At 47.6% G+C, this 22290-nt stretch overlaps 1 protein-coding gene across 10 annotated transcripts in view; it reads left to right on the plus strand.

Moving 5' to 3' along the window:
• TBCK (TBC1 domain containing kinase) overlaps positions 1 to 22290 on the plus strand; it is a 328992-nt gene that overhangs the window by 179164 nt on the left and 127538 nt on the right. For all 10 annotated transcript variants that reach the window (XM_088479472.1, XM_088479469.1, XM_088479464.1 and 7 more), the window contains one exon: positions 184 to 359. In XM_088479472.1, coding sequence (XP_088335598.1) covers positions 184 to 359 — 176 coding nt within the window. The remainder of the gene's footprint in view (positions 1 to 183; positions 360 to 22290) is intronic.

Consider the following 22290-nt stretch of genomic DNA (forward strand, 5'->3'; position numbering starts at 1 on the left):
TAAGTGTTGCAAGTTTCTAATACTGTAAATGAATTTCAAAGAAATGGTATAAATAATATATGGTACAGAAATTAAAATTTAACATATTTGATTATTTATGTGTTAAATTAAGATCTCTAAACGAGTAACAGTAGTCTTTGCCTCTTTTAATATGTAATGTACATTTTCTTTATACTGTCACAGAAATTGACATTGAGCGATGTGTGCGAGAGTCAATCAACCTCTTTTGCTGGACACCAAAGAGTGCCACGTACCGGCAACATGCACAGACACCAAAGCAGGCTAGCGACAACAATGGCATAAGCAGACCTCCAGGTAGCTTCAACGTTGAATACCAGGAAACCTCCAAGAATGACTTGGTGAGTTGTGAGAACAGTCGCCATTTTGTGCCAAGTGTTTTGTTTTTTAAGCAACATAATTGTTTAAAATTTTGCCAAAAGTGTCATTATGTAATACTGATGTGTGTCTAGACCGTCTTCATTTTGCAACTGGAGTGCGATGTATTAGCTTTGTTCTCCATAATAGTAATTTTGACAATCTTTGACTTAAATATAGTAGATGTAATTTATGAAGCAAAAGTACCATCCATTCAGGTCCTAAGTCGCTTACAGCGGGGAGCTAATTGGTTGGCACTTTATCTCTCTTCACTTTATTTCTCTCCATGCTTTGATAAATCTGCCCCTAAGAATGAAATACTGAGGAATAATTGCAGATACAGTGGCAGGTGGGGAGTTTGACTGGGGCGGCACACCTGTCAAACCGTAACGCAGGTGTCCTAAGGCGAGATCAGGGAGGACAGAAACCTCACGTGGAGCAGAAGGGCACGCTGATTCGCTTCCTTCCTAATTACTTTTAAGAGAAATATATCTGTAACACTGATAATGTGATGCACTAAAGAAAATAAAGTAGTTCACAGTGCAGTCAGTTTAATAGTTGATTGCTTCTCTGGTTCTTAACAAAATAATTAGCACATTCCTAATTTCCTGCCATTTTGCCTGTGTAAGCAGCACCAGGATTGATAATCCACATCCCAGCAGTGTTCTCAGCGCATATCTCAGGCATCTTATTATAAACACAAAGGGGGAGAGGTTGGGTATGGGATGTCGGTGCTCGGGATCCCGGCGGTCAAAAAGTCAACACAGGCATCCTGACAGGGTTAGGATACTGACATCTGTAGGGAAGTATCCTAACTCCCTAAACCTAACCCTCCCTTCTCACAGCCTAAACCTAACCCTCCCTCCCCACAGCCTAAACCTAACCCTCCCTCCTCACAGCCTAAACCTAACCCTCACTCCTCACAGCCTAAACCTAAAACTCCCTCCCCACAGCCTAATCCTAGCCCTCCCTCCCCACAGCCTAAGCCTAACCCTCCCAGCCCACAGCCTAAGCCTAACCCTCCCAGCCCACAGCCTAAGCCTAACCCTCCCAGCCCACAGCCTAAACCTAACCCTCCCTCCCCACAGCCTAAACCTAACACTCACTACCCCACAGCCTAAACCTAACCCTCCCTCCCCACAGCCTAAACCTAAAACTCCCTCCCCACAGCCTAAACATAACCCTCCCTCCCTCCCTCCCTCCCCACAGCCTAAACCTAACCCTCCCTGCCCACAGCCTAAACCTAACCCTCCCCACAGCCTAAACCTAACCCTCCCTCCCCAAAGCTTAAACCTAGCCCTCCCCCCTAGTTTCCTAACCCTTCCCCTAGTGCCTACCCTTAACCCTCCCCCTAGCCCCACTACTAACCATCGGGATGCCAACGCTGGGATTCAGACTGGTGTCTGGGTTCCGGTGCTGGCATTCTGACCGCCAGCATCCCTACAGCCAGGATTTAAACTACATCCCAGGGGGAGATGTATCAAAACTTCTAAAGAGATAAAGTGGAGAACATTTCTAACTTTTCATAGATAGTGCTAGATAGCTAGAAGCTGATTGGTTGTTATGGGTAACTTCAGCACTTTTTCCATTTAGAAGGGTTGATAAATCTCCCTCTAAGAAAGAAAATGCTTAAAAAGTGATGATGGAAAGCCCTACACTATTCTTGAGAAGAGTTCTGAAACAAGTTGGGAGAGGATGTTGGTGTTAGGACATCCATAGGTAAGGGTGGATGAGACTGACTAAGGACATGATGAGTCTTAGATTGTCTGGGGTGAAGAAGGCAGGCCTAGAGAAGAACAGGCTATTACTGGAATAACATGATTTGAGGTGCTATATTCTGAGCTGTGAATGGATGCAAGGGAGTTTATCAAGGACAGTAGGGAAGAGTATGTTAGCTATAGTCTGGGTCTTACAGCAATAGTTGGGAAATGTATTCTAATTGCATATCATCAAATGGATTAATGATCATTTAGAGTCAAATGCCAAACAAATGTATATTATATATTTGATTGAGTAACTAAATGAATAGATCTGGGTACTGAATAGATACCACTTAACTTTTTGCTAGGCTTTTTGTTCTGTTTTGCACAAGAGATTAATTGCTAAACTGCCTTGCTGAGACTGGTGGCATGGATGAGTCATAAAGGAGATGGGGTGTAGTAGTCAATGGAATACGTCCCTCAGGCATCACTTCTGGGACCTATTTTGTCTTGTATATTAATTTGTGAGATTTTTGGTATGCAAGGAAAGTGATGTATTTTTATAGGTTTAGAGAAATAGCGGAATAATCCAAAATTCAGTTAATCAAAATGTTAGATAATGCATATAGCAAACAATCCAGTTTCAGAATAAGTTATAAATGGCAATGTACTGTTAATTGCAACAGAGGAAAACAACCCATGAGTTTTATTTTCAAATGTCATGAATATAACCTAACAATAGTAAAATAGTATGATAGCCAGTAGAATCCTTAGTTGTATAGGAAGAGGTATTCATAGCATAGTGAGTTTACATTAATACACTAATAAATAAAATACATTTAGAGAGTGGCAGCAGAACAAAACTTAACAGGAAAAATGAAAAGATAACATTGTTCAGATCTAAAAATTGTGGATTGTGTGAATACCAAAATCCAGGTTCAGTAAGTAATGCTTTGTGATTGGTTCTTATAATATAACACCCTGGAATGTATTTTGGATGGAATTATTTTTAAAGACAAAAGTTTAGTGGAGAGAAGGGACAGAGGAGATATAATATAATAGAATCTTTGAAATACATTACGGTTATTGGCAAAGTCCTAGAAGGAAACTTTTTTATAGACAAGTAGATTTCTAGAAAAAGAGGATATAAAAGCCCTTTTCCCATTCTTCCTATTGAACTAAGGAGGATCGCCAATCTTCTCTGGTGAAAGCTTCCCCAAACAAGGCACTCTCACAGTCATCCTTCCACCGCAGTCCTCCTTTTGCTTATTAATAGAAATCATTCATTGAAATCAACTCAAGTTTGAAACAAGAGGGAGTGTGATAAGTAACATTAGGAGAAGCATTCCTTTACTGTAAAACCAGCAGATGTGGGGATTTATACAGTTAACACATTGACAAGTGCATATCCCATTTATAAGGACTTTAAATTCCACCTCTCCCACCCAATGAAAAAAAATAATAAAATGCACACAATTTTATAAAATTACACAAGGGGAGACAGAGCATGTTTGGTGTTTCCTCTCCGCAGAAGAGCTTGATCTTGCACCTGCTTGCTTTCTTCTGGTAACACCATATATTTTTAATGATGCATATTTATGTCTCCGTATGGCATAGAAATGTATGTCCAGACACAGTCTGTGGAATGTAATAAAAAGCTACCCATGCAAAAAAAAAAGTGCCAATATAGAAGGTGGGGCTGTAACAGTAAAGGTTGTGCCTAAAAATGTGTTTTTGTAAAAAGCGCTTCAGGTGGAGAATATCCTAAATGCATCTTTTGCACTACTGCCATGTCATTTAAATGAGTACAAAACCAGAATGACTGGATCATCTTTATGTGCATTTGGCAAAGAACATCTCAGATCCAACCAAACTCCTCCCATTGGCTGGTGCTAATTATTGGCCCACACATCCATGCTTCATCCATAAAAAAAGGAGCATTTGTTCTAAAATAAGCATGTACATTGCAATAACCTTACTGCGTATTTGTCATTAATAGCAAAATAAACAGTACACATGCTGTGTAAGGTTTTCACAGGGCTCAAAGAATAGTTATGCTATATTGTGTGCTAATGACTGACTTTGTATAGCCTGACAGTAGAGCAACCTGCTCTGCAAAACTGGCTGCAGATGAAAAAACTAAACTTCTATAACAACTTTGAAAAACTCCACAAAACTGCACAATGGAATTGTAATAGAAAAACATTAAAGATGAATTTGGAAGTGGTTCTGAGACAGAGAGTGGCCAAGAGCGTCTGAGGAATGTTAGATAATTCCACTTGTGCAGATAAGATGGAATTCTAGGATGTTTAGGCATTGCCTATTAATCAGCATGACTAGCTATGTTCCTATGTGGTCTTTTGCTGAATATACTGTGCATTAAGCAAAAAGATATATTTCAGCTTTCTGGTTAGTATCCTATCAACAATCTGTTCTAAAACAGCAATTCCACATGGAAGGTTATATTTCCCTTTAAATAACATCAGATATCTGGCACTCCCTGTATAGAAAAGGAGATACCTCTCCCCATTGCCCTCCGATGGAGAGAAATAGAAGCAGTTAATGCAGCAGTGGAACTCAGAGAATAAACATGGAATCGGATAGTTTGGAAGAGAAAACTAGACATGTCCCAGTCTGTATTTTTGTATGTATTCATCAAGTTACTAAAATCGTTACTTCTGATTTTGTCAACTCAACATGCTGGGAGCCTCCTTCACATTCCCAAGATGCTCTATTGGATTGAGATCTGGTAACTGTAGAGGCCATACGTTCACATTGAACTCATTGTCATGTTTGTGGTACCACCTTGAGATGACATGTGCGTTGTGATATGGTGTGTTATCCTGTTGGAAGTAGTCTTTAGCACAGTGGCCTCGAACCTGTAGCTCGCGGTCTTAAGTTTGGTAGCTCACCTAGCTGGAGTACTGCCGAGTCAACTAGGAGGAAGTGACCTGTGCTCCCCCATGGCATCGACTCCATGGGTGGAGCCACAGGGAAGCACATCAGGTGATTGCCACAGCCTCTACAGCAATCACCTGACGTGCTTCCCCGTGGTTCCACCTATGGTGTCTACGCTATGGGGGAGTGAGTGACTCCCGCCCAGCCCTGTCAGAAAATCACACAGCAGCCCTGCCTGTATCTTTTGCTCCTCTACTGCACGTACCTCCTTGGAGTCGGTAATTAACAGCAGGTGGCAGGACAACCTCCACCAAGTACAATAGTGCCGGGCATTCAGGTGTGTCACTATTGGTGTAGGTGGGCTGTATATGCCTTGTATCATCATACAAGGGTGGTACGGTTACAAGACCTCTCACATGTGTAATGTTCTCTATATCATTATAACTTTCTGCCAGGCCAGAGCAGGTAAACTACTGCTTCCCCTCGCATCCATTAGACTGCACCTCAGATCAGTCATACTGTCCTAACATCAGGTGTAAAATGCCAGGGCTGGTGGATAAATGGTCAAACATTAAGGTGCGTAGTGTGATCAGATTTCTCTATCTAAAGGGCACATCAACTTGTCCAGGTGTATGGTGATTCACGGAAGCAGATTTGGGTTTAGTGCACTGCCTTTGATAACGGCAGGGCAGATGTTCAACACGAGCAGCGATCCGGCTGGTGAAGCACGTCCACCAACAGATGACAATTTGTGCCATATTGAAGGTCTGATTCAGTTAGTGATATTGCTGACAAACTAAACATCTCAGTGAGTCCTGTGTATGACATCATGAGCAACTGGGGTACAGGAAAAAGTGTTAAGGTTGGGTACCGAAGTAACTCACAGAAGTTCACAAAACCAGCAGGATGGGAATGTCTCTCATGCACTTAACGCAGTACCATGAGGAGGGAGTGCAGTTCCCGCAGAGTATTGTTACATGCGATGAAACATGGGTGCATAATGTGACACTGGAGATGAAGCAAGCATCCATGACATGGAAACACTCATCGTCCCCACCTTCAAAGAAATTCCAAACATTTCCATCAGTAAAGAAGGTCATGGTGTCCTTGTTTTGGACCACAAGGGCGTGCTTTGAATGCTGTCTGCTATTGTGACATTGAGCCGGTTGCGGAGGGCAATTCATTGAAAACGACCGGGTTGCTGCAAACAGGCGTTGTATTGCTGCACAATAACGCCAGCCACACTCCGCCGACTGCATGCGTGAGTTGTTATGATGCTACCATTGGAAGGTACTGGACCATCCTCCCTACAGCCCTGACCTGGCACAGAGTGATTGCCATCTCCTTGGATTGCTGAAGAAGCATCTGAGTGGAAGGCGTTTCACTACCGACGGTGAAGTTCAGCAAGCCGTCATGTCCTGGCATCAGGCTTGACACTGATTTTATGCCGAGATAGATGCCTTGGTGTACTCTTGGAACAAATATTTAGAGAAGTATGTGGAAAAATAATCTGTACCAAGGCCATACTATTGATTATACGTATACAATGGTGGCCAAAATTGCGGACACTTTTTGAAATTTGAATGTTTTTCAACTTCGTATGCTTATAAAAACTGTTACACTTCATGCAGTGCAATGATTCATATATCAAATTATAGGAAATGTAATGCTGAATTCAACACAATAAACAGAGGTCAAATATTTGCATTACAAGGGAAGTTATGCAGTGAAAACAACACTTAGGGTGAAAATCCCTGTAAACTTATGATGTTACTGTCCTATCAGTATTTCGTTGGGTATCCTTTATTTTTCAAGACAGCAGCACAGCGACGTGGCATTGAGCCAACCAGTGTTTGGAGCTCTTCTTTATTATGTGAGACAATTATAGCCTCAATTAATTGTCTTTCATTGGATGGACGCCTCAGATGTACCAGTTTTTTCAAACTGAACCACAATTGTTCTATGGGGTTCAGGTCTGGGCTGTTACCTGGCCATCCCAGCACCTGTATGTCATTCTCCATGAACCACTGTTTGCATATCCATGCAGTGTGGCAGGGAGCTGAATCCTGATGGGAAAAAATGGGGCATTATCTGTAAAAAGATCCCTGATAGAAGGTAGACGTTTTGGTTGTAGGATGGTGTCAATGTACTTTCTGCTGTTCAGTGTGCCATCTATGACATAAAGGTGACCTACAGCATCTGCTGTCATACATGCCCAGATCATAACACTTGTAGGATTCTTTGTTGTCACTTGAATGCAATCTGGATGTACCTCTTCCCCGATGCGACGTCTCCGATATTTTCTCCCATCACTGCCTAATATCGATATCTTAGTTTTGTCACTCCATATCACTTGTTTCCACTGACCTTCTGTCCATGCAATGTGTTCTTTTGCCCACTGTATTCATTTCTGCCACTGCTTTTTATTCAGCAATGGCTTTTTCTACTTCAGGGTCCATAGGGTATCCACAGGATACCTTGGGGTATAGGTGTGACGTCAGTCGCAGGGCACCAAAGAGTTAAGCTTTCAGCCTCCCAGGATGCACTAGGTCCCCCTCCTATACCCCGCCCCCGAGCCAAGGCATCTCAGTTTAGTTTGGTGCCCGGCCGGAGGCGGGTGCACCTGTTGGAGTGGGGGCTAGAAGAGCCCCTGAAGCTTTTTCTTCATGCAGCTGTGGCTGCACATCTGGATGAACAGCATGGACAGTCAGTCCTGACGTCCATGCTGTCTTCCCTACACCCTGCCGGTACCAGAACGCCGGTACTGATCCAGGGATGCTGGTGGGCATCTGGGGTCACAGCTAGCGGTGACCCCAGATGTTCCGGACCATGGCCGGATTCAAGGGGGACAGAGGTAAGCAGCGGGGTCCCGCGGTGGGTCCCCGCTGATCACATGGTCCTAAGTCCCCAGGCAGGGGGCTCCCTGGGGACTGGCTGCAGCGTGGAGCCAGGCGACCAACCTGCGCTTCCACTACCCCCTGGGACAGCGGACCGCAGCAGAGCGGTAGCGCTGCGGCGTCCCAGGGGTTAAATGCATGCCAGGGGAGCGCGCCTTCCCTGTCTCACAGCCGGCGCCTCCCCCGCTGCACACAGCCCTCTCTGCACTGTGCTGACTGGCCCTGTGTCAGCGCTCCTCCCCCAGGCCAGCCTTCTCTCTGCTCCTCGGCGGCCATCTGTTCAGAAGCATGGTGAACGCTGCTGGAAGCCTGCATTGGAAGCATCGTGGTCTGGGTCCCCCCGCATACCTCTCCTCCGCTGTGGTCAGGTCTGTGTATGCAGCGCTGTGTTCTACCAGGCCCTGTGTCTGTGTAGTTGAGTGATCAGTGCTGTTAGTGCAGGAATTGATTTTCTTTGCATTGTATGTGACTGTGCTAGCGCTGCTGCCTGTAACTTTTCTTCTCAAGACTGTCAGCTTTATTACTGTCCCTGTTCTTTCTGCTAAGCCCTTGCGGTGCGGTGCTGCAGGGTGGTCTCTCGCCTATTTAATATATAATTGGTGAGAGGGGTCACATACGTGGTGCCATCATGTCTGAAAGTGATTTTCCCCTCCGGCTACAGTGTACCACGTGTAAAGTACCGTTAGCGGAGGGGGAGGGTAGCGCGGAGGGCCTTTGCCGGCAGTGTTTGTCCATGGCGCGGCCTATTACGGTTACAGCACCGGTACAGGAGCCGCCCTGGGCTTGTTTCGCTCAGGCGCTAACAGCTTTAGTGGGCCAGTTAGCTCCGCAGCCCGCGTTTACTCCGATGGGTTTGTCCCAGCAGTCTGTGGTGTCGTCACCCATGCAGGGTTTCCCACGACAATTGGTGGTACCCCACAGTCTCCCTATTTCCCCGCTCCCGGGTTCTCAGGAGCCAGCGTGGGTTAACTCCCTGACGAGTTCTGTACAGCACTTGTCGGATGTGTTGCAAGGGGAGTCTGTGATGCGGCCTCATAAACGGCCGGTAGCGTCTCTGTCCGCTCCTTATGAGGATGACGAAGGGACGTCTGATGATGGGGAGATTCTTGATCCTTACGATCAGGAACCTCTCCATACTAAGGACGCTGATGCTAAGTCCAAAGTATATATTCCTGGACTTATTCGGGCGGTCCGCACAGCCTTGGTGATTGAGGACGAAGTTCCCCCAGCGGCTAAGTCTAAGTATGCCTTTTTCAAAGACGTGAAGGGCGATGCCACAGTCTTTCCTCTTTCGGGTCAGTTGGTGGACCATTTAGAGGAGGCGTGGAAACAGCCTGGCAAAAGATACCAGCCGCAGAGACGCCTGGCGGTGGCTTATCCGTTCGCGGATAATTATTTTGCTAAGTGGGAATCCCCTCCACAGGTGGATTCTCACGTGACCCGTCTTGTCCGTAGTGCCACATTGCCGATGTCATCCATGTCCTCCCTTAAGGATGCTATGGACCGCAAGGTGGAAATCTGCCTGAAGTCCGCTTATTCCCTTGCGGGGGGGGCAGCACGGCCGGCTATGGCCATTTGCTGGGTTGCCAGAGCGATGGAGCGCTGGGCGGATTCATTAGAGGCTTCTTTTGATTCCGACTGTCCGGCCGAACAGGCGGAGTTGATTGGCAATCTCCGTGATTCGGCCACCTACATCAACGAGGCGGCTCTAGACATTAGTACTCTGGTGTCTAGAATTTCTTCAGCAGCGGTAGCTGCTCGTCGCACCTTGTGGCTGCGATCCTGGAAGGCGGACGCAGATTCCAAGAAGGGTCTGGAAGCGTTGCCGTTTACCGGAGAAGTTCTCTTCGGTCCGGATCTGGATAAGATTGTGGTAACGCTGGCGGCAGCCAAATCGGCTTGTCTCCCGTCGGCCGCTGCTCCTTCTGGTTCTGTTCCATCGTCCTTTCAGTCATCTAATGCCCAGGGCAGGCCCAAACCACAGTCGTTTCCTCGTCAGGCTGGCCCTAGGAAATCGGTCAAGCCCCGGAAGCAGGCATGGAGTACCAGACGTCCGGCCCCCAAGCCAGATGACAAGCCTGCGGCCTGACGGTCCGGGCCTCCCTTTGGGGGATCCCAGGGTGGGAGGCCGCCTGCTGCAGTTCGCCCAGTGTTGGTCGGTCACTACGACAGACACTTGGGTTCTGGAGGTGGTCTCCCACGGGTACGCCCTCTCCTTCCGGCACAGACCCCCGGCTCGATTCTTCACCACGGGTCTACCATCAGACCTGAACAAGGCTACGGAGCTGCGGAAGGTATTGCACACTATGCTCCAGGCTGGAGTTATAGTGCCTGTTCCATTCTCCCACAGGGGCCAGGGTTTCTATTCAAATCTTTTTTTGGTACAGAAACCCAATGGGTCGTATCGTCCGATTCTCAACCTCAAAGCACTCAACAAGTCTTTGCGGGTACCGAAGTTTCGGATGGAGACCCTACGGTCCATCATTCTGGCACTGGAACCTGGGGACTACATGGTGTCATTGGACATACAGGACGCTTACCTGCATGTCCCTATTCTTTTGCGCCATCAACAGTTCCTCAGGTTTGCAATCCGCAGCGACCACTTCCAGTTTCGGGCGTTACCTTTTGGCCTGGCGACAGCACCACGTGTTTTCACCAATGTGATGGCGGTCATGGCAGCTTCTCTGCGGCTGCAGGGAGTCCGCATGTTGCCGTACTTGAACGACCTGTTATTGGTGGCGGGATCTCCAGAGCTCCTGTTACACCACTTGGACCTGACCATTGCCCTGCTGCAACGGCACGGCTGGCTAATCAACTGGCAGAAGTCCACTCTAATCCCGTCTCGGAGGATTCTGCATCTTGGAGCCTTATTGGACTCGGGACAGCAAAAGATCTTCATGACGGAGGAAAAGATCTCTGCTTTACAGTCAAGGGTGCGCAGTTGTCTGCACAGCCGCCGGGTGTCTCTACACTTGGCGATGAGGTTACTGGTTCCAAATTGGGACAACGGACGCCAGTCTTCGGGGCTGGGGAGCAGTTTCGGGTCCACATCTGTTCCAGGGCAGGTGGACGCCGACAGAAGCGGAGCTTCCAATCAATATCTTGGAACTCCGTGCGGTCTTCAATGCTCTCCAGCAGGCACATCGGTTTCTCCAGGGTCACCCGGTACAGGTCCAGTCGGACAACGCTACCACCGTGGCCTACATAAACAGGCAAGGAGGAACCCGAAGCCGGGCGGCTCTCGTAGAGGTGTCTCGGATCCTGGTTTGGGCGTAGCGCAATCTTCCGACCATATCAGCGGTCTTCATCCCGGGAGTGCTCAATTGGGAGGCGGACTTTCTAAGTCGCCAGGACGTTCATCCGGGGGAATGGTCCCTGCACCCGGACGTTTTTCAACTACTGGTGGACAGATGGGGTCTTCCAGAGATCGACCTCATGGCGTCCCGGCACAACAAGAAGTTGCCGGTGTACGGGTCTCGCACAAGAGACGAAGGGGCGTCTCTGGTGGATGCTCTGTCCATCCGGTGGACGTTCCGGTTCGCATACCTGTTCCCTCCGGTTTCCCTTCTTCCACGGGTAATCCGGAAATTCAAACCGGAAGGAGGGACGCTCCTGTTGATAGCTCCCACGTGGCCCAGACAGCACTGGTTCTCAGACCTTCAGGGTCTGTCCGTGGACAGTCCTCTGCGGTTGCCGCTACGACCGGACCTCCTGTCTCAGGGTCCTTGTCGTCACCCGGACCTGACTCGGCTGTCTTTGACGGCATGGCTGTTGAGACGGCCATGCTGAGGTCCCGGGGGTTTTCCAGCTCTGTAGTGCGTACCATGTTGCGAGCTCGGAAACCGTCTTCCGCGAGGATATACCATCGTGTGTGGCATACGTTCTTCCAGTGGTGTCGACCGAGAGGTTATGCACCGCGGGAGTTTCGTCTGTCTCGGATTCTCGCCTTCCTGCAGGCGGGACTAGATCATGGGCTTCGCCTTGCTTCTTTGAAGGTACAGGTTTCGGCCCTGTCTGTCTGGTTTCACCGTAGGATTGCTACAATCCCGGATGTGCGCACCTTTATGCAAGGTGTTGTCCGCATTCAGCCGCCCTTTGTTCCACCTGTGGCGCCTTGGGATTTGGCTGTGGTCCTGAGGGCTCTCCAAGGACCGCCGTTTGAACCACTGGGATCAGTGGATCTTAACTGGCTAACAGCTAAGACTGTTCTCCTTCTGGCTATTGCTTCGGCCAGACGTGTTTCTGAGTTAGGGGCTCTTTCTTGTAGACCCCCTTTCTTGGTTGGAACAGGGCAGTACTCCGCACTCGGCCCGAGTTTCTTCCCAAAGTTGTTTCCCAGTTTCATGTTAACGAGGAAATCGTTGTTCCGGCCTTTAACTCACCGGGTCTTTCCGTGGGTAAGGCCTCTTTGGATGTTGTGCGGGCCTTAAGGACTTATGTTGACCGCACTTCTTCGTTTAGGAAGTTGGACGCTTTGTTTGTCCTCTATGGCTTCCGTAAAAAGGGTTGGCCTGCTTCAAAGCAAACTTTGGCAGCCTGGATCTGTATGGCTATTTCTGAAGCTTATCTTCATGAAGGCCTGCCGGTTCCTCCTTCTGTGAAGGCTCATTCCACTAGGTCTGTGGGTCCTTCGTGGGCAGCTCGACGTGGTGCCTCTGCAGTCCAGATCTGCAAGGCTGCTACGTGGTCCTCTGTCTATACCTTCGTGAGGTATTACAGGTTTGACACCTTCGCCTCTAAGGATGCTTCCTTTGGGCGGCGGATTCTCCTTTCTGCACAGGAGCGTCCCCACCCTTAAAGGATACTGCTTTGGGACATCCCCAAGGTATCCTGCGGATACCCTATGGACCCTGAAGTAGAAAATATGAGATCTGGTAAGAACTTACCCTTGTTATCTCTATTTCTACGAAGTCCATAGGGTTCACAGGACTCCCGCCCTGTCGCACCTGTGCTGCAGATGTACTTTGCTCTGGTCACCGGTTTTCCATCTCCCTCTGGTGAGAATGTGATTCTTGTATGTGTCCAGATCTTTGTTCTCTCTCTTCCTTCTCCTCCTCCGGCCTATGGCTTGGTAACTAACTGAGATGCCTTGGCTCGGGGGCGGGGTATAGGAGGGGGACCTAGTGCATCCTGGGAGGCTGAAAGCTTAACTCTTTGGTGCCCTGCGACTGACGTCACACCTATACCCCAAGGTATCCTGTGGAACCCTATGGACTTCGTAGAAATAGAGATAACAAGGGTAAGTTCTTACCATATCTCATATTTTTCGGGGAATCCTACCTTTTAGGCCAACCTCCTTTAGTCTTCTCCGTACCGTTCTTGCACTGACAAAAACACTAGTTGCACTCAGGTCACTGCTAATGGCCGCAGATGACATCCATCTGTCCCTGACGCAAATTAGTTTTATTCTCCCATCATCAACAGCTGTTGTGCACTTTTTCCGACCATTTCCTTCTTTGTTTTGTATAGATTGTGTTTTCTGATAGCAAAAACAGAACTTTCGTACTCCTGTTGTTGTCACATTCCCACCAACTTCTCTTGCAATTGCTGCATACGAAGACCATTTTCACGTAACACCACAATCCTGGATCTCTTCCTGGGTGACCAGTCACCACTTTGCCTGGATGACATTGTCGTATTTATTTTTTACACCGTCGTTACCACTAAACAATACACACAAACACCCAACCATAATTGCACTTTGGTAACCAACTTTATTCTGCAAAATTAAACAGCCAAACTAACCTTTCCCACCTTTGAACATGACCTTGCATCTGCTCATAAACGACAGCTGATTGGTCGTCAGAACGACGATTCCGATTAGCTGGTAGTAGCTGTTACTACAATCCGCTTCTTGAATCTAACGCATCTGTGCTTCTTTGTCTGACTGAAAGTAGCATAACTTTCCTTGTAATGCAAATATTTGACCTCTGTTTACTGTGTTGAATTCAGCATTAAATTTCCTTTCATTTGATATATGAATCATTGCACTGCGTGAAGTGAAACAGTTTTTATAAGTATTCAAAGTTGAAGAACATTCAAATTTCAAAATGTGTCCGCAATTTTGGCCACCAGTGTATGTACAAGTTGAATATATTTACGCAATTGCCTTACTTATTGAACCACCCTCGTATTACCTAAACATTGTTTCAGACCAAGTACACCCCTTTATGACAACAGTATTCCCTGATGGCAGCGGCCTCTTTCAGCACTAAAATGCACCCTGCAACACTGCAGAAATTGTTCAGGAATGGTTTGAGGAACTTGACAAAGAGTTTAAGGTGATGACTTGGCCTCCAAATTCCCTAGATCTCAATCCGATCGAGCACTTGTGGAATGTGCTGGAAAAACAAGTCCGAGCCATGGAGGCCCCACCTCACAACTTACAGGTCTTAAAGGACCTGCTGCTAACATCTATATACACATATGCCAGTACTTTGGCCCTATATAGAACCTTTTACATGACTTCACAGCAATAGTTCAACAGTGCTGTTTAAAAGCGACATACAGTAAAACCACCCCTGGTCAATCTCTATCCTCCTCTCTTTCTATGTCTCCCACTCTGTCCCTTCTTCCTCCCTGGACTCGCGGGGTATCCTTTTGACAGACTATTCGCAGTTGCTTTCCGAGACTCCCTGGCTAATTCTTTCCTCTATCTGTTCCAAGTTGTCTCCCATAGGTATCGCATCTCATATACCACCCTCACCCTGTTTTTCTATTCATTATTTCTCTAAAAAATGATTACTACAAAAATTTCTACATCAGGGTCGATGGTGGCAGACATCCAGGCACCACAGAGTTATAAACTTCTCCATCCTCCCAGGATGCACTGGGGTCCCTCTCCTATACCCCGCCCCCGAGCCTCAGGCAGTTTTCGTCGGTGCCTGGCCGAAGTCGGATGCACCGTACAGAGTGGGGGGTCTGCAGGCCCCTGAAGTTCTTCAATGCAGCTGTGGCTGCACATCTAATGAGCAGACAACATGGACAGTCTGTACTGACGTCCATGTCGTCGCTCCTACACCCCGCTGGTACCAGAACGCCGGTACTGATTCGGGGATGCTGGTGGGTGACTGGGGTCACAGCTAGCGGTGGCCCCGGTTGCCCGGACTGTGGCCGGATTTACGAGGGTTCAGGTAAGCGGCAAGGTCCCGTGGTGGGTCCCAGCCGAATAGCACAGTCCTTAGTCCCCAGGCAGGGGGCTCCCTGGGGACTGGCTGCAGTGTGGAACCAGGCTACTGATCCCTGCGCTTTCCGCCACCCCCTGGGACTGAGGACTGGACAGAAACAGTAAATGTCCAGCGTCCCAGGGGTTAAATGCATGCCAGGGGAGCGCGCTTTCCCTGCTAAGCAGCCTACGCCTCCCCCGCTGCACACGGCCTCTCCACAAGGTGGTTAGGCATCTGCATGCGCTCCGGTGGCCATTTTAATACATGTGGCAAACACTGCTGGAAGCTGTTAACTCGGGCATCGTGGTCTGGGTCCCCCTGCATACCTCTCCTCCGGTACAAGGTCAGTGTATGCAGCGCTGTTTCCTACCAGGCTGAGGTCTGGTTAGCTGATGAAGCGCAGATACTGCAGGGTTTTCAATATTCTGCATTGTATGTGACTTTGGGCTAGCGCTGCTGTCTGTTACTTTCACATACTGTCAGCTATTTTCCCTATCCCTGTTTTTCTTCTCTGCTAACAAGCCCTTGCGGTGCGGTGTTGCTAGGGGGATTTATACCTCACTATACAACTTGTTGTGAAGTGCGGTGGTCACATACAGCTCCGGGTCACACACTCAGTATGTCTGACAGTGAGCATGATTTCCCCATTCCGCCTCAGTGTACTGTATGCAAGGTACCATTGGCAGAGGGTGATGGTAACTCTGATGGATTATGTAAGGCATGCCTGCGGTGGCACGGCCGATTTCTGTCACTACACCTGTGCAGGAGCTACCATGGGCTTGTTTTGCTGCGGCACTTACTATCCTGGTGGGCCAGTTAACGACAACCCCTGCGTGTCCCCAGATGGGGGTCTCACAGCAGTCTATGGTGTCGTCCCCTATGCAGGGGTTTCCTAAACAATTGTACCTCAGAGTTTCCCGTTGTCGCCCCCTCAGGTCATCCATGAACCTGCGTGGGCTAATTCACTGTCTACCTCAGTAGAACAGCTGTCAGAGGTGTTACAGGGCTAGTCGTCTGTGCTGGCGCAGAAGCGTCTGCTGCAACCTCATCAAGATCAGGAAGCTGTGACTACAGATGATGGCTCATACGTGCGGTGCGCACGGCCTTGGTTATTGAGCATGGCGCTCATCCTGTAGCTAAATCAAAATATGCCTTTTTCAAGGATATTAAAAGTGATACTACAGTGTTTCCCCTATCTGATTAGCTAGTGGATCATTTAGAGGAGGCGTGGAAAACGCCGGGTAAGCATTACCAGCCCCCTAGACGGTTTGTGGTGGCATACCCTTTTGCAGATAATTATTTTGCAAAATGTAATAACCTGCCACAAGTGGATTTACACGTCTAGTAAAGAGTGCTACGTTGCCTATGCCCTCTATGTCCTCCTTAAAGGATCCAACGGATCGCAGGGTAGAAATATTCCCTTGCAGGAGGCGTGTCCAGGCCGGCTTTGGCCGTGTGCTGGGTGGCAAGAGCTATGGAGCACTGGGCTGATACCTTGGAGGCATCCCTGGACCCAGACTCGTCACCTGAACAGGTGGAGTTGGTGGGTAATTTAAGGGACTCAGCTACCTACATTAATGAGGCAGCTTTAGATATGGGCCTCATGGCGTCCAAGATCTCCTCGGCAGCAGTGGCGGCTCGTCGTATCCTGTGGCTGCGTTCTTGGAAGGCGGATGCTAATTCCAAAAAGAACGCAGAACAGACCCAGGGTACAGTCCTTTCCTAGGAGGACTGCTGCCAAGAAACCTGCAAAGCCCAGGACGCAGGCCTGGAGTACCAGACGTCCCACTCCCAAGTCCGATGACAAACCTTCGGCCTGACGGGACGGGCCTCTCTTTGGGGGACCTCAAAGTGGGAGGCAGACTTCTGAAATTCTCCCAAAAAGCTGGTGTCTGACCACTTCAGACACATGGGTCGGAGAAGTGGTCTCTCAGGGGTACGCCCTCTCCTTCCGCAGGAGGCCTCCCCGCCGGTTTTTCACCACGGGCCTTCTGTCCAATCAGGACAAGGCCCAGGAACTCAAGAAGGTAATGCACTCGATGCTCCAGAATGGAGTTATAGTGCCAGTTCCTTTGTCTCAGAAGGGATTGGGGTATTACTCCAATCTTTTTCTGGTGCAGAAACCCAATGGGTCCTACCGGCCAATACTCAACCTCAAATCCCTCAACAAATTTCCTCGGGTTCCTCGGTTCAGGATGGAGACCCTGCGTTCCATTATTTTAGCAGTGGAACCTGGGGATTTCATGGTGTCGCTGGATATTCAGGATGCTTACCTGCATATCCCTATTGTCCCAGCACACCAGTGCTTCCTCAGATTTGCAGTGGTCAAGGACCACTTCCAGGTTCAGGCTCTGCCCTTCGGTTTGGCTACAGCACCTCAGGTGTTCACCAAAGTTATGGCCGTTATGGCAGCTCACCTGCGGTTGGAGGGAGTCCGCCTGTTACCAAGGAGGGACTCGCAGTCAGGCGGCTCTGACAGAGGTGTCCCGCATTCTAGTATGGGCGGAAAAGCATCTCACCGCAATATCAGCAGTGTTTATACCAGGAGTTCTCCACTGGGAAGCAGACTTTCTCTGCAGTCAAGACGTGCATTAAGGAGATTGGTCTCTTCACCAGGAAGTGTGTCAGCTACTGGTGAACAAGTGAGGCCTTCCAGAGATAGATCTCCTTGGCCTCACGACACGACAACAAACTGCCGATGTTCAGGTCAAGAACAAGAGTCGCAAAGGCTTGTCTAGTGGCTGCTCTGGCGGTCAAGTGGACCTTCCAGTATGCGTACCTCTTCCCTCCGTTCTCCCTTCTTCCTCGAGTGATATGCAAATTCATGCAAGAAGGTGGCATGCTACTGCTGATTGATCCAGTGTGGCCCAGGCGACACTGGTACACGGATCTTCAGGGTCTCTCAGTGGATACTCCGCTGTTGTTGCCTCAATGTCAGGACCTGCTGTCTCAGGGTCCTTGCCTTCATCCGGACCTGAGTTGGCTGTCTTTGATGGCGGGGCTATTGAGACTGCCCTCTTGAGGTCCAGAAGTTTCTCCAGTTCTGTGGTCAACACCATGCTGAGAGCTTGGACGCCTTCATCTACCAACATCTACCATAGAGTGTGGCGGGCTTTCTTCCAGTGGTGTCGCACTAGAGTTTATGCTTCTCAGGTGTTCAGATTGTCCAGGGTTCTGGCCTTCCTACAGGCGGGTTTAGACCAGGGTCTTCGCCTAGCTTCCCTGAAGGTACAGGTGTCTGCACTTTCAGTGTGGTTTCATCGTAGGATTGTTATGCTTCCTGATGTCCGCACCCTTATGCAAGGGGTGCTTCTTATTCAGCCTCCCTTTGTTCCACCTGTGGCACCATGGGATCTGGCTGTGGTCTTGAAGATTCTTCAAGGACCGCCATTTGAACCACTGGGCTCAGTGGATTTGACATGGCTACCCATTCAGACTGTATTCCTTCTGCCTATTGCTTCGGCCAGAAGGGTTTCAGAATTGGGAGCTCTCTCATGCAGACCTCCATTTCTATTTTTTCATAGACACAGGGCTGTGCTGCGCTCTCGTCCTGGGTTTCTTCCAAAGGTGGTATCTAGTTTCCATATCAACGAGGAAATTATTGTACATAGTTTACTTCACTGGACCTTTCGGTTGGGGAGGCCACCTTGGCTGTGGTGCGGGCTTTGAAACTCTATGTGGACCGCACTTCTGTCTATAGGAAGTCAGACTCTTTGTTTGTCCTTTATGGCTTCCATAAAAGAGGTTGGCCTGCCACTAAACAAACATTGGCAGGATGGATTCGACTGGCTATCTCTGGAGCTTTTGCTCACGAGGGCCTTCCTGTTCCATCTTCTGTTAAGGCTCATTCCACTAGGTCTGTGGGTCCTTCGTGGGCAGCTCGATGTGGCGCCTCAGCTGTTCAGCTTTGCAAGGCGGCCACGTGGTCATCTGTCCATACTTTCCTACGGTATTATGCTTTTGATATCTACGCCTCTCAGGATGCTTCCTTCGGGCGATTGATTCTCCTCTCAGCACAGGAGCGTCCCCACCCTTGATGGATACTGCTTTGGGACATCCCCAAGGTATCCCGTGGATACCCTATGTGCCCTGATGTAGAAAATATGAGATATGGTAAGAACTTACCTTTGTTGTCTCTACTTCTACGAAGTCCATAGGGTTCCGCAGGACTCCCGCCCTGTCGCACCTGTACTGCAGATGGGCTGTGGTTCTGGTCACCGGTTTTTCCGTCTCCCTCTGGTGAGAATGTGATTCTTGTGTGTTCCAGACTTTCTTCTCTCTCTCTTTATCCTCCTCCGGCTATGGCTTGTGACGAAACTGAGTGCCTGAGGCTCGGGGGCGGGGGTATAGGAGAGGGACCCCAGTGCATCCTGGGAGGATGGAGAAGTTTATAACTCTGTGGTGCCTGGATGTCTGCCGCCATCGCCTATACCCAAGGTATCCTGTGGAACCCTATGGACTTCGTAGAAATAGAGATAACAAAGGTAAGTTCTTACCATATCTCATATTATTTTCATGTCATCTTTACTCACAGTGTTTTATGTTTACTACGTACATATGTGATATCTACAGGCAACGCTGTAGTTTTTACGTTATTACCCTCATGACACCTTTGTAACTTCACTGTTGAACATTTAATAAAATTGTATGATTAAAAAAAAAAAAAATAACATAAAATGTGCTTATAAAAAGCAGCACTTATCTGGTGTAAAATTCACCTGTCGTGATGGATCCAGGAACCGGTTTCAATATTCCAAGTCCACAGCTTCACTAAAAAGGTGTACAAGAAACACCCTGTGGGATGCCACCCAACATGTCTTGGATTTTTAATGAAAGATGTACATGTATAAGATAATGCACTAGAAGATGGCTGTAGCTACCTGGGCCAAGTTTCAGAATGCTTCGCACTTTGGCGCTTGATACATAAATTCAGCATTGAAGCAGCCCCTATAAAAACCTATGGGGTGCTGCTTCTGCAATTGAAAAAGGGGGAATCACAGCAGATATCTCTGATGTGTCCTGTGGTTTCCCCATACATACTTCCTTTGGGATATGTAATATTTGCAGGTAGCCTGTAATTCTTTATAATGCACTTTCCAAAGCTACCACAATGTTTATTGATAGTTAAGATCATTCATTCCCACTGTTTCTAATAATAACATTTTTGTTTCTTTGTATTTATTTATGCACTTTTTAAAACAACCACAATTTCTATAAATAGAGGAGATCATAAAACTTATTGATTAGGCAGTTAGGGTTCAATCCAATTAGGTGCGAAAGGCAAGTAGCGAGTTTGTTTCTTGAATCTCGCACACTTTGCAGCGAAGTGCGCTCCCGAGAATTCTTCAATCCAATTAATAGTGCCTATTTGCACTACTCGCAGCGGAGGGGTGCGAATTGACTGCAAAATGAGATTTGCGAGAAATGCATGAAAATGTGGGGAGACCATCCTGAACCCCCCAATATGGATAATTTCATTAGCAGGACCGCATAGAAGGCTGTTTTGGGGAATTAGTAAGGTACTGTAGGTTTTTAAATGGTGTCAAATCGCTGATTTTGGGGGGGGGGGGTTAAATGCAAGAAAATGATAAAAAAACTTTTTCGTTTAATCTCAAACTAATTAAACGTGTATTTTCTGTACAATTCTGATAACTTGAATCAATGTTCTATGCTAAATATTTTTAACCTTGTGCCAAAGCCTTCCAGACAACCTCCTCCAGTTCTGGGCTACTAGTTTTATTTAATTTTATTATTATTTTTTTTTTCTTCTTCCACTTTTGGAACATCAAAGACTGACCATGCTTCCCTGAGCAATTGTAACATACCTGCCAACAAACAAAGTAGAGAGTTACTGTAATTAACTTTCCAATCAGGAAGTCAAATTACAAAGCGATTGAACACATGATCTACCAGTGTGGTACTGCTTTGCCTTTTAATCAAAAATTTTTTTTAAATACACTAAAAATACCTAGCATATTTTTATGGGAGTCAATCATGTTACTGTGACTTTGGCTAGGGAAGCTTACGCATTATTGCTGACTTATAATTTTGAGCACTCCCTTTCACATCAATGATAAAAAGTTTCATATAGAATTGTAATATGTCACTTTGGGTATATACTAAGTTGAACTTTTAAAAAATTAGATACAGAGGCTCTAGCAATGTCTGTAAGGATGAACCCTGATATATCAGGAAATGTACTGTACATCTTTGCTGCAATCGCGTCAAAAAGCCCCTCTCGGAGCACCAGGGCGTGCATAAATTATCCACTGCGATGCCTACGCAGCCTGATAGCGTGCGTGGAGGTTAGCAATTCCTGAGTAAGGTCAGGGCTTGTGCAAGTGTGCGTGAGGCTGTGATGGTACTCGACTGTACCAATGTTTTTGCAGTCTTGCTAAACATTACGGATGTGTATAAAGTAAAGTGGGCGTCCTTATGTAGTGCGGCGGCATTGCCATCGCAATGAATTAGCATACTATTGCAGATTAACTGCGTGCGTAATCGCTATTGCATTCCATAGTGAATCAGGCCCTTTGGAGAGGTAGGAGACCTTGTTTCAGGCTGGAACTGATAGGCAGAAATATAGGGCTAATATTACCACAATTGCCTCCTCACTCGAATCCTGGAATGGGACAGAGTGGATACAACAAAGACGTGGGTACAGATCGAGAAAGAGGCACTGACTACTCCTATGTCCATAGCTCCATTGCTCCCTACTTTTCCCAGTACCTCCCACCCTACAAAAGGACCCACACAGTCTTGTTGGAAGTCTCTTAGAAAGAATTCTTCTATCTCCTCATTAGCCCCCACGGTCATTTTTTATCAAATGACCGTTTCCCTCCTGGGGCAGACCTTAGAGCTTTCCATCATTGGTTTGATGTGGGTCTTTTCCAAGTTGGACAGCTGGGTGAGTGGGGGCATAATAGCACCCTTTACAGGCATGCATGAGAAGTGGAGTTTATCTTTGGAAGATGACTGGAATTATCTACATGTCCGCCATTACCTACAATCTCTCGGAACCTCAGACGCCTTACATACGACTATTCTGCCTCTTGAGCACTGTTGTGCCAGCCCTTCTGCCCCAACTAATACAATATCCCTGATATATAATCTTATCTTAGATGATGCAAGTCTATTCCTTCCACAATTTACTAAAACCTGCGACCGGCAGATTGGCAAGGAATTGCGGGAGGATAACTGGTAAAAAATATTCTGCTTAGCTCCTGCTTGCTTTTCTAGTGTTTGTTTACTGGA

The sequence above is a fragment of the Taudactylus pleione genome, unplaced genomic scaffold (genome assembly GCF_031769625.1).
Source record: "Taudactylus pleione unplaced genomic scaffold, aTauple2 ptg000236l, whole genome shotgun sequence".
In the NCBI taxonomy this organism is placed as follows: Eukaryota; Metazoa; Chordata; class Amphibia; order Anura; family Myobatrachidae; genus Taudactylus; species Taudactylus pleione.